The 18,527-nt window shown below is 34.8% G+C and overlaps 1 protein-coding gene across 1 annotated transcript in view; it reads left to right on the top strand.

Annotated features, from left to right (window-relative positions):
- The window catches only part of DDX10 (DEAD-box helicase 10), a 262,941-nt gene that overhangs the window by 41,403 nt on the left and 203,011 nt on the right, over positions 1-18,527 (top strand). The window contains exons 11-13 of the mRNA XM_063093640.1: positions 816-903; positions 4,640-4,728; positions 7,961-8,438. Of these exons, the coding sequence (XP_062949710.1) occupies positions 816-903; positions 4,640-4,728; positions 7,961-8,438 (655 nt within the window). The remainder of the gene's footprint in view (positions 1-815; positions 904-4,639; positions 4,729-7,960; positions 8,439-18,527) is intronic.

Genomic DNA, 18,527 nt, shown 5'->3' with positions numbered 1-18,527 from the left:
CTTGTATTTGGGCTGTTGAAATGCTTTGGCTTGATTTCTCTAAAAATAATTTGGAGGGTGGTTAGATGGAGGAAGAGTGGTTGAGGAGGTAGAAGAAACAAAATTGGCCATAAGTTAATAATTGTTGAGGCCGAGTGAAAGTTTTCTACCTTTGTATATTTTGAAATTTTCTAAAATTAAAACAAAAAAAGGAAAAACAACCTCATCCACCACCACACATTATCACCCCAGCTTTTGAGGAACAAAATGGTTCAGTCTAAAATCAGGGAAACAAGTGGGGTGTCTTGTGAAACGTAGAATTTTTCTCTCCTGTAGCCCCAGTGGGCAGAGTTAAGTAACATCCCTGTTATATTATGCCTAATTTCCAAATAGAGAAGTCAATATTTATATTCTTTTGCTATTTGTTTATTACTTAAGATTGATTTTGTGTTATTTGACTAAAAATGAAAGCAGTTATAAAAATGATATTAGACTTCACTCTATTTTATTGAGGATCCATCTCCCATGGGAGACTCCTTTCTATTTTTGTAGAATTAAGAAGTAACTAGGGCTAATTGCGGTGTTAATCTAAGTATCTTTCACTTGCTCATCAAGGGATGTTTAGAGAAAGTGTCTGTGTCATTTCTTTTCTCTTTTGATATTCATAAGAGAATCAAATTTATGTCCTGTGTAATTTTGGTCTAATCTGGCTCATAGATGAGAAAAATGTTACACATTTAAAGATAATACTGAGGAAAATAGGAAAAGATTGTGCACCATTTTTAGTCTCTAAAATTGAAATATTTTAATTTAACCTTTATCTTTTTGTTACAAAGAATCAATCCAGAAAAACTTATAGATGTCCAGAAAAAACTGGAATCCTTTTTAGCCCAAGATCAAGATTTAAAAGAAAGAGCACAAAGGGTAAGTCGTTTTTGAATTGGATACATTTGTTGGAATGGAATTTATGATAAAATTAAATTTCATCATCTTCTGTTCCTTCTAGGTTGCATGCTCATGTTTCAGATATTCAAGCAGTGTAATTTTCAGATAGATAAGTCTAACTTATTCCTTAATTTTGAAAAACAGTTTTTTGTTCATTTGTTTGTAGTTGACTAGTGTGGGGATCCAGACACTTGACCTCGGTGTGTTACAAGGCTGTACTCTAACCAACTGAGCTAACCGGCCAGCCTGAAAAATGTTTTTTATATTAACCTGAGAAAATCTCTATTTGTTTATAGTCTTAGAAAAGACTTATGGAAAATCCTCTTAAAGATAATTTTTAGATGCATGATGGCCTGATTTCTAGTATGTTTATAAAATTATCAACTTTTATTTCTTCAGTAAAGTTGCTGTAACTCCTGACTGTACTTTCTTGACTGTGAGATTAATATTTTACTGTATTAGGTTGAGTTTCTAGAAAACATAGAAGTCTTGCTAAATTATTCTTTAGGAATGAGATTTTAATCTATAAATATGACTTCATGTTCCCCAAATTTTTTTCTGGACCTAAATCTTCTTGATTAGCACGTACGTAAGGAAGACACTTCTTGATTTTATTTTTCTTAATTGACAAATTACATTTATGGGACACAACATGATTGATATTTTGAGATATGTATACATTGTGTAATGGCTAAATAAAGCTAATTAACTTATGCATTACCTTACAGATTTATCAGTTATTTGTGGTGGGAGAAATCACTTTGAGCTAAACTTCTTTTAGTTCTTAAATTGCCCAACAATGAATTCTTTGGAAAAGGAAGACATGAAACTATTTTGCATTGTGCTTTCCTATCAAGTCTTTGAATTAACAAATACTTATCATGAAGGGCTTATCATGAAGCTCTTCATTGTCACCAGTCTTTTACTGCCTTATATTGTAGTTACAAGACCTTTGCATCTTCCAAAGCACATCATCAATGAGCTAGAGAGTAGGGATTCAGAGGTTGGATTCTATTTCAGCACATAGATGATGTGGGAGGAACAAAATAAAGAGGAGATGTAGAAAGGGCATCTGTAGTTGATGGAGTAGCCCGAGCAGAAAAGTATTCAGTAGTCAGGCTTTTATGTTACAGTTTTGAATTTGGATATTCCCAGCCAAGAAGTAAGTTTTATTTAAAGATTAGATCTTACATTTTTGCTAATCTTATTTTATATTTTAGCAAATTATCATTGCTGTGCTTTAAATAAAAACATTTATGATGGAGGTTAAAATTTGAGTGCTTACTGTGTGCCAGGCACTTAGTCCTGGCATGACTGTTTTACATGACAGTTTTACATGCACTTTTATTCTTCCCAACAACCTATTAGGTAGGTGGTATTGATTTGATTTTTACAGATGAGTAAATTAAAAGATTAATTGAGAGGATTAAAAATTGTCTAGGGTCACATAGCTATTAAGTGGCAGACCCAAGATTCAAATCCAAGTCTGGCTTTGTTGAGAACTACTATGTTGCATCAGGAGAAAGTAATTCCAAAATATGAGAAACTGAATGGTGAACTATGCAAAGTTGGCCTTTTATAAGCTCACTTCACCTGAAATCCAATGAAAAGGATCTTTGAAAAAAAATGGCAATTTTCTTAAAAGTTTTTGGGCATACAAACGTTTGTGTGTATGTTTTGTCTAGCAAGCATAATTGAAGCTAGGAGTTAAAATCTTCTTTTAGAAGCTTTGGAAATAGTACACACATTTAAAGTAATATGCATAAATTCTGATATGTCGTGACTTACTGTATGCTTAGGAGGTCATTCAATTATCAATCAGGAAATATGAAACATTGGAAGGATGTTTCACTAGTTGGTGGTTTGTGCCTACAACAGATGAGCCTTCCAGAACAAAAATTATAGAATGGTACATTGAAATAAATGATATGATTTATTTGGGGATCACACATGGTTTAGCAGAATGACTAACTGTGTTGCCAGCAGCAGCAGCAAGCTATCTGGTTTCATACAAGTGATTTTCTAGCTTTTGATTATAATCTGGATAGAACAAAAATGATAAGCAGCTAGGGTGATTTCTTGTGGATGGTTGTAGGGGAAATGATTATTCTTAAACTGGTGCCATTCATTGTTTTTCATGCCCTATGGAGACAGAAAATGGTTTGAGATTAATTGGGTAAAAAGAATTAGTGTAAAGCAAGAGAAAATGTGAAGTTTAGGAAAAATGAAAATGGGAATTAAATACACTTGCAAAAAGTTAATTTAAAAATTAAAAAATTAGATGTTTTATTACCTGTTTATTTTACAAATTGACAAAGTATCAGGACCATGTTTACTTTGTGGTTTGTGTAGCTCTGGCATAAAGATAAGTTTTTCTTCTGTTTCTGTTTAAGAAAAAAAAAATTCCAAATTGATGAATTACTTGAAATTATAATTAAAAGAACCCCTTAGCAATAAACTTTTCCCTGTCATAATTTTAAGCTTCATTTAATAAAAAAATTACTTTATTGAAAACTTTATTCTTTGACTATTATGGTAATAAATATTATCAATAGTGAGTACCATTTATTGCTACTCACTATATTCCTAAAAATATGCTACCTGCATTTTTTCATTCTGTTCTCATAACACACTAAGTAGAAGGTACTATTATTATCTCTTTTTAGTAGATGAGGAAACTGACATTTAGAGAAATAAGAAATTTGCTCAGCTAGTAAGGTACAGAGCTCACACTAAATCTCAAATCTGCATTATTTCAAAGCCTATGTTTTCTCCATTGGATCTTATTGTAACTGAATGATATTAACTTCCAGAGTAGCCTTTTGTGAGGGTGATGTTCTGTGTTGAGTTGGTTTGAGACCAAATGCAAAGTCTTTTCCAATCCAATACTAAAGTTCTAAAAGGTAGATTTTTGTGTATGTGTGTGCATGTGTGTGGAATGGAGATATGTTGAACTATTTTGTCATTTTTTTCACTACTGTTGAATTTATTCTTTTGGTTTATTTTCTTTTATTTTGGTTTATGTTGCACTCTTTTTGTTCTCACACGGATTTGCCACCTCTCTCCTCTGGGTGATGGAGACACAAAGGATTTCTCAAAGCCCATTTCCTCTCAGCAGTGAGATACCCCGAAGGGGTTAACTTCCCAGAACCCTCAAGAGAGAGGCATTCCTCCTTTGGGAAATTAACACTGAACTGGAGTTCTATCTCAGTATTTATTCTCCAGACCAGAAAGTTACAGAAAAGCAACGTGGGTGGAGTTATGGCTAAGTACAGTTTAACAATAGAGGCTGGTAACATCAGTGAGATAACAAAATGATATTTCATAATGGAATTTGCAAAAGGTTAAGTCCATCCACCAACAAAAGCTTGTTCTTAGCAAACATTTTCTTTCCCTACAGCAATTTCCTTAGTACGTTTACATAACAAGTAAGGTTAACCTGTACCAAGGACATCTACCTTTGAGCCAGCAATTTTGCTGTGTTACAATTCGTATCTTCAACAGAGACTTTAGCCTGGGGAAAGTTTCCTGTCTTTTGCAAGGTTAACATTTCTATATGTAGTTTTTAAGAAGTTTGGCTAAACCTGAAACTTCAGGGCTTTGGAAACTAGGCCCTGTGAAATAGATTTGCTTTATAAATGTTAGTGTACTCCACAGTTTAAATTCTGTTTCCATTTCTATTATATGTCATACTTTCTAACCTCTTATTTTACAGTGTTTTGTCTCCTACATACGTTCAGTATATCTGATGAAGGATAAAGAAGTATTTGATGTGAGCAAGTTGCCTATATCTGAATATGCCCTGTAAGTATTCATAATATAGTTGTAATAGTGAATCCTCAGAGCTGGAGGGAATTTGTTCCAAACCTGGTTCTCTGAGACTCTTAGTCTAAACCACCTTGCCTTACCTTAAAAGAATCTGCTTGTTAAAGATCTGCGGAGAAAAATATTAAATCAACTCTGGAGAAACTTATTTGTGTGTTCAGTTCTTGTTGTCAGGAAGAATTTTCTTATTTGTAAGTGTAAATGTACTAAAGTGACATTGGCAGTTTCCTTTAGTTTGATCTTAAAGGAGATGGAGAGCAACTGATAAGTATTCTTTGAAATCTGTAAAAGTGTCTGTAGTCTGTAGTTAAATGTCTGTAGTCCTCTCATTTTGAGACGTTTTATGCTTTGGATGTGAGTCTCTTCACCAGTTCTTGTCTTATGTTGTTAGTTTCCCATGTTTCTTATTGCCTGAATAGTCTGTCCTGGTGTTTCTTATGGGTACTCACAGTTACCATGACATGTTGCTTTGTGTTGCTTCGCCCCCCATGGATTTTTCACCCCACTTCCCCTGGGTGACGGAGACACAAAGGATTACTCAAAGCCCATGTTTTCTGAGCAGTGAGAAGCCCCAAAGTGGTTAACTTCCCTGGGACCCTCCAGCAAGAGGCAACCCTTCCTCGGGAAATTAATGCCGAATTGGGGTTCTCTTCCTGCATTTATTTTCCAGACCAGGAAGTTACAGGAAGAGAACATAGGTGAGATTATAGTTTAACAGTATAGGCTGGTAACTTTCAGTGAAACAAGCCAGATGATATTCCAGTAGACAATTAAGTGATCTTATCAACACATGCTTGATCTTAGCAAACATTCCTTCTTACACAACATCTCAGTATCTTTACATAACAATCAGTAACTAGTCTGTTCTTGAGCCAGCAACCTTGCTGTGCCACAAATCTTTATCTCACACCAGAGACTTATAGCCTGAGGAAAATTTCCTGTCTGTGTAAGGTCAATATTTGAAACTGCAAGGTTTTGGAAAACCAGGCCCTGTGAAGTACATATGTTTTATGGTATATTGCACAATGACAGTTACTGTTAGTAACTGAGGTTACTATTATATGAAATAGAACAATTGGTTTTGTTTTGGCTTGGTATTTGAGGGATTTTTTTTTTTTTTTAACTTTTTCACATATAAAGGAGGAGTGCCCATTCTTCAATTGTGTTTTACCTGTGGGAAAAACATTGAGAAAATCCTATAGAAACACCCTTGTGGTTAATCACACTTTGGTTATTAGCATGAAACTACCCAGGCTGTGATGAAATATGTGTTCACAAGGCAAGATCTTTATGTTTGGCCTGCTTTCTGTCTTTACCTTTAAATTGAGTCTAACAAAAACTTGTATGTGGGTGAGTTGCTGTTTTCCATTCTTTATTTTAGATTGTGAGTTTAATAGGAGTATAACAGGTAATTTGTCAGTGGTAACACATTTTAGGACCCTTTAAATTAAGCAGTGTATTAAGCAGTGTAAGGCCACTGACTTTCTATTTAAGTAATGTATGGAAAACCACATGCCATGGATAACATGTTCTTGCTTGCTAATCTGTTTATGTACCAGTTTTAGTTTCACCATTTCTGAATATTATCAATGATTTAGGTTATTAGCTGATTTTTGTGCTCTGTGTGAAGTTCTGTCCTGGTTTTCTGATTGACTTAGCTAGGATTTTAGAAAACAGGAGACACGTCTTTAGCACTGTAGGGCCATATTTAGGGGACATTTTGTCGCAGAAGGTTCCGGTAAACTTCATCTTTTTACAGTTGAAGACTTGATTTTTGTGATGCTTAGAGAAGGCAGAAAATTAAATTGAACCTAAATTATTGGTATAGTTTAATTTGGTGATTTTAATCTTTGTGGATATTTAGATATGTAATTTCCTTGAAGTGTGTAATTTCCTTTAGAAGCCTTTGATGCCTAAAGCAGTACTGTGTATGTAAGGTATAATAGAAGTTTTAAGATTTTTACTAAAGAAACATGTTTTGAATAATATGTGCAGGTCATTGTGCTAAATGTTAAAATTATAGATATATAATATGTATTTCAACCTTCAAAGAACTGAGAGTTTTAGTAGCTGAGAAGGACTTATAAATGTAAATATAATCTATTGAGAGAGATCCTCTGATGAATAGGAGTTTGTCCTTCTAATCCCTGCCTCTCACAATAGTAATGATGACAGCAAGTTCTCATTAGTTGCCTATGTGCTAGGCAGTAATTTAAGTGCATTACATCTGTCAACTGATTTATTCTTATAGCAACCCTGTGAGGTAGGTACTCTTATAATTCCACTTTGCAAATGGGAAAACTCGGATATAGAGAGATTAAATAATATTCCTGAGATCACCCAGCTAGTAAGTGACAAAGCCAGGATTTGAATCTTAAGAGTTCTGTTTCTGAATCTGTGCTTTTCAACACTATACTTCTCAGTTCCTGTGAATCATGTCCTATAGGAAATAAAGCAGTGGATTCATGTTATAATGTTAGCTATTTGTTGAAGTAATTGTTACTTTAAGATTTTATTTTCAATCCATCAGTAGTAATTTAGTGAAAGCTATTAGCTTTAATCCAAGCTGAGAAAGACCTGGTCTCAAATTGAATCTTGATCTTAGATGGAGAAAAAAAAAATTTCTTTGTGTGTGTTTCGTTTATAAAAATCCATTTTTATAACAGTGATTGTGCCATATTATTTCAGGAAGAGAGGGAGGGGAGGAATGATACACCATTTTATTCTTTGCAGAAAACTCTGTTTTGTCCTTTCATTGTGTCTTTTTCAGTTTATTTAGTGCTTACAGTTTACAAAGGACTTTTATATATAGTTAGTTAATTGTATCTTTACAACAACTGTGAGATAGACATGGCAGGTACTAGCATTCCATTGTTGTGAGGAAGCTGAGGCTGAGACAGTTGAATTGGAAATTGGTGGGTCTAGTACTTGAACTGGTATCATCTTGTTTCTGGTCTGATGCTTTTTATTTTATATGATGTTACTCTCTCAAAGAAAAACTGGGCATTTGAAATGTTTTCTGATAGGTATTCAGCGTATTTTGCTTGCTTTTTGGATTACCTAGTCTGTTAATACTGAGCTGTATCTCTGAGGAACATTTTCTTTGAAAAGTTCTAGAAATAGATCTCTGCTCTTGAGAAACTTCCATAATACCCATAATCATACCATCAGTGTATAGAGACAATTATTTTCATTTTTTTCCTTATTTAAGGTCTCTTGGTCTTGCTGTGGCACCACGAGTAAGATTTCTTCAGAAAATGCAGAAACAACCCACCAAAGAATTGGTAGTGAGCCAAGCTGAGAAAGTAATTGAGCCAAGGGCTCCCTCCCTCACCAGTGATGAAGTGGAAGAATTTAGAGCCTACTTCAGTGAGAAAATGTCCATCCTTCAGAAAAGTGGGAAAAAACTAGAAAGGACAGAGTATAGACTGGCTAATGGTATTAGCAATGAAGAACAGGAAAAAGAGGAAGGAGAAAGAGGAGAAGAAATGGAAGAGAAACTGGCAAAAGCAAAAGGGTCTCAGACTCAATCTGTTCCTAACACTGATGAGGCACAGAAGATCAAGGAGGTTCCAGTGCAGTTCTTGGACAGGGATGAGGAGGAAGAAGATGGAGCTGATGCTGATCTTTTTAAGGTGAAGCGGCACAATGTGTTTGGGTTGGACCTTAAAGAGAATAAAGCATTACAGGTGAGTTTACTCCCAACAAAGAGTCTTCTATTATGTTGTATTCTTATTGTCTCCTAGTTGTTGGCCTTCTGGGAACTCAAGGAAAGAAAGAAAAAAGAGAAACTTAGAATGACTTTCTCTGCAGTGAACTCTTTCCCCCCATATTTAAACACAGACTAAGTACCAAAGAATTATTTTTTCATGATTTGGGAACTCTCAGAGGCTGACAACTTTAATTTTATTTACTGATTTTTCTAATCTACCTTTTAAAGGTAGCTAGAGTCATGATTATAACATTAAGGAAGGTGATGAGGTTCCATGGTCTATGGCGTGATGATCCTTCATTGTGATTGTTAACATTCTGATTGATTAAATTTTAAGGAATAGTTGTAATTATTTAAGTCTTTCTAAGGATGAATCTAATCCTTAATGAGATATATACTTTTGGAAACCAAGCCAGTATCTCGAATAGAAATTTAGCACTTCTTTTTAAGGCCACTTAAAAGGTTTATTAAAGGTTTTTATGTAGATCCTTTGTTTCTCTATAGGCAGGTGGTAGGAGAAACAAAAAAAGGTAATCCAGATAAAGCACCTGTTTTCTAGGATGCTTGGAGGTACACAGTAAATGTGTTTCTCTTTCCCTTCTTGTTATTCCCTATTTCCCTTCCTACTTTGTATGCCTTTATTCTTGATCATCTCTTTAAAGAGAATTGAATGAAAATGGAGCCCGGCTTATTCACTATACACCATTTAATAAAATTCCGAGACTTACAGTAGGAGATACATATTAGATTTTGAACCGTGAAACTGTGAAAGGCATTTCTTTAAGTTAAAAGACTTTTTTGGGGGGGCACCTGGTTGGTAAGGGGATGTGAACCCATGATCTCAGTGTTAACAGCAAACATAATATTGAGCACTTAATATGTGTTATATGTTAGGAATTTCCTAAATGTTATCTCTCTCTTTTTTAAAAAATCTTTTGTATTGTTTTTATTTGTTATGAATATTCATGGGGTACAAAGCAAATTGTCACCACTTGTGCCTAAGATCTGATGGCCAGGTCCATACTGGCAGCATGTCCATTACCACAAATTGTGATTATACCCCACGTTCCCCACCCAATTATCCCCTCAATAATCCCCGACCTCCCTCCCCATCCCCCTTTCCCCACTCCACTTTGTATCCCTAGGTATGTTCTCTCCCTCTGAAAGTCCAGTGCACCACTGTGGTCTTTCTTTCCTTTCTTCTTTATCTCCTAGCCCCCAGTTATTTTTTTATTATTATTATTTTTTTGACCAGTAGGGGGATGGTAACCCCTGGCTCGGTGTTGTCTGCACCATGCTCAGCCAGTGAGTGCACTGGCCATCCCTATATAGGATCCGAACCCGCGGCCTCGGTGCTATCAGTGCCGCACTCTCCTGAGTAAGCCACGGGGCGGGCCCCAGCTCCCGCTTATGAAAGAGTACATACGGTATTTATCCCTCTGTGCTTTGCTTATTTCACTCAACATAAGTTTCTCCAAGCTCATCCATATTGTTGCAAATGGGAGAATTTCATTTTTTTTTATGGCAGAGTAGTATTCCATGCTGTATTTATACCACACTTTCCTTATCCAGTCATCCATCGATGGACATTTAGGTTGTTTCCATATCTTGGCTATTGTGAACAGAGCTGTGATGAACATGGGAGTGCAGGTATCCTTTGGGTATATACCCAGAAGAGGGATTCCTGGATCATATGGAGGATCTATCTGTAGTTGTTTGAGAAACATCCATACTGTTTTCCATAGTGGTTGTACTAATTGACAGTCCCACCAGCAGTGTAGGAGTGTTCCCTTCTCTCCACATCCTCGCCAGCATTTGTTATTCTCATTCTTTTTGATTATAGCCAGTCTAACTGGGGTAAGATGATATCTCACTGTGGTTTTAATTTGCATTTCCCTGATAACTGGTGATGTTGAACATTTTTTCATGTACCTATTGGCCATTTGTATGTCTTCCTTTGAAAAATATCTTTTCAGTTCCTTTTCCCATTTTTTAATTGGGTTATTTGTTTTTTTACTGTATAATTGCTTGAGTTCCTTGTATATTACGGATATTAATCCCTTGTTGGATGCATAGTTAGCCAAATTTTTCTCCCACTCTAAGTTGTTGTTTCACTCTGTTGATTGTTTCCTTTGCTGTGCAGAAGCTTTTTAGTTTGATATAGTCCCATTTGTTTATTTTTTCTTTTGTTGCTTGTGCTTTTGGGCTCATGTTCATAAAGTGTGTGCCCAGACCTAGTTTCTGAAGTGTTTCACCTATATTTTCCCTTACTAATTTTACAGTTTCATGTCTTATACTTAAGTCTTTAATCCATTTTGAGTTAATTTTAGTATATGGTGAGAGGTGCATGTCTGGTTTCTTTCTTCTACATATGGATATCCAAGTTTCCCAGCACCATTTATTGAAGAGGCAGTCTTTTCCCCAATGTATGTTTTTGATCCCTTTGTCAAATATTAGTAGGCTGTAAGCCTGAGGGGTGATTTCTGGGTTCTCTCTTCTGCTCCACTGGTTTGAATGTCTGTTTTTATGCCAGTACCGTACTGTTTTGGTAACTATAGCTTTGTAGCATAATTTGAAGTTGGGTAGTGTCATGCCTCCGGCTTTATGTTTTGTGCTCAGGATTGCTTTGGCTATTCGGGGTCTTTTGTTGTTCCATATGAAGGTTGAGGTTGTTTTTTTCATTTCTGTGAAAAATGTCATTGGTATTTTGATGGGGGTTGCATGGGATCTGTAGATTGCTTTGGGTAGTATAGACATTTTCACAATGTTAATTCTTCCAATCCAAGAACATGGAATGTCTTTCCATTGTTTTGTGTCTTCTTTAATTTCTTTCAATAGTGGTTTGTAGCTCTCATTGTAGAGATCTTTCACCGCCTTGGTTAAATTGATTCCTAGGTATTTTATTTTTTTTGTGACTGTTGTAAATGGGCTTACTTTCTTGATTTCTCTTTCTGTTAGCTCATTATTGGAGAATATAAATGCAACTTATTTTAGGGCATTTATTTTGTATCCTGCAACATTCCTGAAATTATTAACCAGCTCTAGGAATTATTGGATAGAGTCTTAGTTTTTTCTATATATAGTATCATGTCATCGGCAAATAGAGACAGTTTGACTTCTTCTTTTCCAGTCTGGATGCTGTTTATTTCTTTCTCTTGCCTGATTGCTCTGGCTAGTACCTCCATTACTATGTTAAATAGAAGTGGTGAGAGTGGGCATCCTTGTCTGGTTCCTATTTTTAAGGGAAAAGCCTTCAGTTTTTCCCTGTTCAGAATGATACTGGCAGTGGGCTAGTCATAGATGGCTTTTTTCGTGTTGAGATACTTTCCCTTTTATACATAATTCGTTGGGAGTCTTTATCATGAAGGGATGTTGAATTTTGTCAAATGCTTTTTCAGCATCTGTTGAGATAAGCATATGATTTTTGTCCTTGAGTTTATTGATGTGTGATGTATCATGTTAATTGACTTTCGTGTGTTGAACCATCATTGCATCCCTGGGATGAATCCCACTTGATCATGGTGTATAATTTTTTTGATGTGTTGCTATATTCTGATTGCTAATATTTTGAGGATTTTTGCATCTGTGTTCATCAAGGATGTTGACTTGTAATTTTCTTTTTTTGTTTTTAGTTTTGGTATCAGAGTTATGTTGGCCTCAGAACGAATTTGGGAGAATGGCTTCTGTTTCAATTTTTTGGAATAGTTTGAGGAGAATTGGTATTAATTCCTCTTTAAAGGTTTGGTAGAATTCAGCTGTAAAGCCATCCAGACCTGGGCTTTTCTTTGTTGGAAGATTGCTGATTACTGTTTCAATCTTGTTGCTTGTTATTGGTCTGTTCAGGTTTTCTACCTCTTCTTTGCTCAGTCTGGGTAGTTTGTATGTGTCTAGAAACTTATCCGTATCTTCCAGGTTTTCATATTTGTTGTCATACAATTGTTTATAATAGTCTCTAATGATTTTTCATATTTCTGTGGTATCAGTTGCAGTGTCTCCTTTTTCACTTCTGATTTTTGTTATTTGGGTCTTCTCTCTCTTTTTTTTTTTTTCTTTTTTTTTTTGTTAACCTTGCTAATAGTTGGTCTATTTTATTTATTTCCTCAGAAAACCAACTTTTTGTTTCATTGATCTTTTCTGTCCTTTGGTTCTCTATTTCATTTAGTTCTGCTCTGATGTTAATTATTATTTCCCATCTGCTACCTTTAGGATTGGATTGTTGTTTTTTCGAGTTCTTTGAGGTGTAGTGTTAGGTCATTTATTTGAAGTCTTTCCATTCTTTTAATGTAAGTGTTTATTGCAGTAGATTTGCCTCTTAGTACTGCTTTTGCAATATACCACCGGTTTTGGTATAATGTGTCTTTATTTTCATTAGTTTCAAGAAATTTTTTGATTTCCAATTTAATTTCTTCTTGAACCCATAGGTCATTCAGGAGCCTATTTTTTAGTTTCCATGTATTTGTATAATTTCCAGTGTTTTGCTTGTTATTGGTTTCTAGTTTTAGTCCATTGTGGTTTGAAAAGATACTTGGAATGATTCCGATTTTTAAAAATTTGCTGAGACTAGATTTGTGACCTAATATGCGGTCTATCCTGGAGAATGTTCCATGTGCTGATGAGAAGAAAGTATATTCTTTAGTTGTTGGGTGAAATGTTCTGTAAATATGTGCGAGATCAAGTTGGTCTAACGTGTAGTTTAAATCCTGTGTCTCTTTGTTGATTTGTTGCCTGGAAGATCTGTCCCATCCATACTGAGAGAAAGGTGTTCAGGTCACCCACTAGTAACTTATTAGGGCCTATTTCTTTCTTTAGGTCTAAGAGTGTTTGCTTTATATATCTGGGTGCTGCAATATTGGGTGCATATATATTTATGATTGTTATGTCTTCCAGCTGGATAGATTCTTTTATCATTATATAGTGGCCTTCTTTGTCTCTTTCTCTGTTTTTTGGCTTAAAGTCTATTTTATCCAATATAAGAATAGCTCCTCCTGATCATTTTTGGTTTCCATTTGCATGGTATATCTTTTTCCATCCCTTCACTTTTAGTTTGTGTGTGTCGCTATATGTGAGATGGATCTCTTGAAGACAGCATATATTTGGGTCTAGCTTTTTAATCCAATCTATCAATCTTCTTTTTAGTGGGAAATTTAATCCATTCGCATTTAGGGTGGTTATCGACAGGTATTGTTTAATTCCTGTCATTTAATTGCTTTTTGTTTAGACATTTTAAATATTTTTTATCCTTACTTCCCCTTTTATTTCTCTTCAATGTTAGTTGGATATTTGAGGGGGGATAATTTAGCTTCTTGCTCTTTCTCACTGGTAATTTTGTTTTAATAGCAGGTTTTGCTCTTTTTTGTGTATCTGTGATAGTGACATTTATTATTCAGATTCCAGATGCAGGACTCTCTTGAGAATTTCTTGCAGGGCTGGTTGTGTGGTGGTGAACTCCCGCAATTTTTGTTTGTCTGGGGTATACATTATTTCTCCCTCATTTGTGAAGAAGAGCCTTGCTGGGTACAGAATTCTTGGTTGGCAATTTTTTTCTTTTAGTGTTTTGAATATACCATTCAATTTTCTTCTTGCCTGCAGGGTTTCAGTTGAGAAGTCTGCTGTTAGTCTGATGGGGTTCCCTTATAGGTGACTTGGCTTTTCTGTTGCTGTTTTTAGAATTCTCTCTTTGTCTTTGAGCTTTGCAAGTTTGACTATAATGTGTCTTGGAGAGGATCTTTTTGGATTGAATCTGTTTGGGGACGTTTGAGCTTCCTGGATCTGAAGGTCTGCATCTCTCCCTACCCCGGAAAGTTTTCTATTATTATTTCCTTGAATAGGTTTTCAATACCTTTTCCTTTCTCCTCCCCTTCTGGAATACCCACAATTCAGATGTTAGAGTGCTTGAGGTTGTCTGCTCTCTCTCTTAGATTTTCCTCATTAGTTTTAATTCTTTTTCCCTTTTTTTGTCTGCCTGGGTTATTTCAAAAAGACTGTCTTTGAGATCTGGAATTCTTTCTTCTGCTTACTCTGTCCTGCTGCTTAAGCTCTCTGTTGTGTTTTTTATTTCAGTGAGTGAATCTTTCATTTCTAGGAGTTCTGCTACATTATTTTTTAAGGTATTAATCTCTTTGTAAATTTCCTCCTTTATATTCTGGATATTTTTTCTTGTTTCCTTGTGTTCTCTAATTGAGTCTTCTTTTATTTCTTCAAGCTTTCTTAAGATCATTGCTCAGAATTCTTTATCAGACATTTCAAGGATTCCCTGTTCTAGTGGGTCTGGAATTTGAGCATTACTGTATTCCTTTGGTGGTGTTGTATCTTCTTGTTTGTTTGTAGTTCTGGTATTTTTTTGTTGATGTTTGGTCATCTGGTAGAGGACTTGCTTCTGTTACCATGGATATGAGGATATGACTTACTCCTCTATTTGCAGGCTCGACTAGTGACTCTTCTTATATCAGTGTAGTCAAGTGAGTGGCAGGTTGCCTGTAGAGTGGCCCTGGCTGCTACTGTGGTGGTGAACTGTCCTTGTGGTGACAGAAGGTGTGGCAGTATCTTTATTACACCACTTTGGCTCCTATTCTAGCTTTCTGTGGCTGTAGATTGTACAGTAAAACTTAACTTTTTAAAGTGTACAATTTGAATCTTGACAAATGTATGCTGTGTTTAATCACTACCACTTCTCATCCCCTTTGTAGTCAATTACTTCACCGTGCACTCAACCCCTGATAACCACTTATCTGATTTCTGTCCTTATACTTTTGCATTTTTTCAGAGTGACATATAAATGGAATCATACAATATGATAACACTATACAATGTACAGTCTTTAAAAAAATAGGTATTGGTTGTTTCCAGTTTTTGGTAATTATGAAAAAAGCCACTATAAACATTCACATGCAAGTTTTTGTATAGGTGACTTTTTCATTTTTCTGGTGTGTATATCTAGGAGTGGGGTTGCTGGGAAGTATGGTAAGTGTATGTTTAACTTTGAGAAACTTCCCTGTTGGTTTCCAAAGTGGCTTTTTCAATTTGTGTTCCTGCCAGCAGCATATGGAGTTCCAGTTTCTTCACATTTCGTCAGCACATGGTATTGTCAGTCTTTTAATTTTAGCCATACTAGTAGGTATGTAGCCATATCTTACTGAAGTTTTAATTTGCATTTTTCTAGTGACTAATGATAATGAACATTTTTCTTGTTATCTGTTATCTATATATATTCTCAAGTCTTTTAAAAATTGCGTTGTTTGCCTTATTGAGTTTTAAGAGTTCTTTATATATCCTGGACACATATCTTTTAACAGATGTATTTTGCTAATATTTTCTCCCACTCTATGGGTTGTTTTCACTTTAAATGTCTTGCAAAGAGCAGAAGTCTTCAATTTTGAAGACTGATTTATCACTTTTTCTTATGTAACTTGTATATGTGACCCTTTGAGTCAGTTGACCATACATGTGTGGGTTTCTTTGTAGACTCAATTCTGTTCTATATGTCTGTCCGTTCACCAATAACACCTGTTTTGATCAGTGCAGCTTAATTTTAAATCTTAAATCAGGTAGTGTGAATCTTCAAACTTGATTTTTTTCTTTTTTCAAAACTGTTTTGGCTGTTTTTGGACCACTGCATTTTCATATAAGTTTCTGAATCGGCTAGTTAATTTGTACAGAAGCCTTGCTGTTATCTTCATTGAGATTCCATTGAATCTATAAATCTGTTTAGAGAGAACTAACATCTGAATAATACTGAGTTTTCTGATCCATGAATATGATGTATCATTACATTTATTTAGACCTTTAATGTCTTTCAGCATTGTTTTATAATTTTAAGCACACATCTTGGAGCATATTTTATTAGATTCATCTTTTACTATTTGTTATTTTTCATTGCTATTATGAATGGTACTTTAAAAATTTTAATTTCCAATTCTTTGTTGCCAGTATATAAAAAAACAGTTTGTTGTTATATACTGATTATTCTAACCTTATCTAGTAGTTCTAGTGGCTTTTTGGGGAGTTCTTTGGGATTTTCTCTGTAGCTGATTATGGTGTTTGCAAATAAAAAATGGTTTCATTTCTTCCTCTACCATCTGTGTGCCTTTTATTTCATTTTTGTGCCTAATATACTGACTAGGATCTCTAGAATACCAGTGGTAAGAGTAGATATTGCTGTGTTGTTCCTGATCTTAGAGACAGAGAAGCATTCAGTCTTTTACCATTACATGTTATGATGGCCGTAGGTTTTTTGTAAATACCTTTATCAGGTTGAGAAAATTTCATTTCATTCCTAGCTGGTTTAGTATTTTTATCATAAATGGAGGGTGAATTTTGTCAGATGCTTTTTCTGCAACTATTAAGTTAACCATGTGGTAGTTCTTAGTGTGTTGATATGGTGTGTTGATTTTTTCCCCCTCCCTTCTAAAGTTGAACCACATTTAAATTTCTTTGAAAAGCCCCACTTAGGCCTGACTTATTTTATCTATATTTCAGGATTCCATTTGTTAATATTTTTGTTAGGATCTTTGTTTCTGTTATGAGCAACATTAATTTGTAGTTTTCTTTTTTTATAATGACTTGACTGGGAATATGACACATTCTAAAAGCTTTTGATATATTTTGCCAGATTATCCTACAGAGAAGTCATGTTGATCATTGACCCACTAGCTTTATAGGTCAGTGTGCATTTACCCACACCATCACTGAATATTAACATGTTTCTACTGTTTTGAAAACAATTGGTGAGAAATACTGTCTTGTTGTTTGAATCTTTCATTGATTGTAATATGAATGGATATTCATCTATCAGTTATGATTTCTCTTGCTTGCTCTGTGTGTGTATTGCTTATACATTTCTCTTCCACCTGTTGTGATATTGGTCTCTTTCTTGTTGATATGCAAGATGTCCTCAAACATTAAAGTTATTGTCTCTGTTTTACTTTTTTTTAAAGCCCACCACACACAACTGTTTATTAGCCTGCTTTCCCTACTGGAGTCTGAATTCCCTGAAAATACTGTCTTATTGATCAGTCTGTATTCAGGGCCTGTATGTGTACAGTATCTAGCAGCTGATACAGATTTCACAAATGTTTTATGAATGAATAAGTGAATAACTGAATTTATTCTTTCATTTTGTTTCTTATGATATATAGAACTCATTCATATGTAAAATTTATTCTTGGAAAACCTGTATTTTGAAACTATGTAATGTTTACCTGATTGACTTATGCTGATTCAAAAGATATCATTGGACTCTATAAACATGAGCATAAATAACTTATTTGACTCTAAATGATATACCTATACAGGCCAAACATCAAGGAATGTCTTTCTGTTTCTTCCTGCACGTTCCCTAGTACTATATGCTAACAATGGAGTTGAAGCTCTTGGTTCTTTAGCTGAAATTGGAATGCTGACTGCCTCTTTTTTTGTTTTTTTGCTGAAGTCCTATGAACTTCACCTGTTGTCTGCCTTCGTGTTTTTTAATTTGATACTTACTTGCACTCAAATTAATATCTTTTTGATTCTTCATGTTTTTAAAGCTATTAGTTTTGAATGTGGCTCTGCCTTTACAATCTCAATTGGCTTTCTATTTTAGCCTTTTAAAATTGTTTTTGTTTTTGCCTATTCTTTACTTGGTAAAGAAAAACTAAACAAACCATACACAAAATTGGAAATAATACTATAATTAGCACATAAATTAGTGTATTCCCCCTGGGAGACTAAGCACTTCTTCAGCACTGCCTTTGTTCAAATATTTTTGTTGCTCCTGTTTCAGAAATTGTTTTCATAGACACCATACCAGACACACAAGAACTTACTTACATTCATTACTTAGGTTTTATTACTTACAGTCATCCTCTTTATCTTTTTCTTCCCTCGTCTCTCTGGAAAAAGGAGAAAATTTGTAAAACTAAACTGAGGCTTGAGGAATGCATTGGATTGCAGATTACATGGAATTTTTCTAATTATCATATCATTAATACCATAATAATGCTTATATGGTATTTTACCATATACAGAATACTTTCCTTTTAAGTTCTCATTTTTCCTTATGACAGGAAAGGTAGGTAGATGGTGATAT

This window comes from Cynocephalus volans, chromosome 4, assembly GCF_027409185.1.
Source record: "Cynocephalus volans isolate mCynVol1 chromosome 4, mCynVol1.pri, whole genome shotgun sequence".
NCBI classification, from domain to species: Eukaryota; Metazoa; Chordata; class Mammalia; order Dermoptera; family Cynocephalidae; genus Cynocephalus; species Cynocephalus volans.
This window is presented reverse-complemented; position numbering and strand designations above follow the sequence as displayed.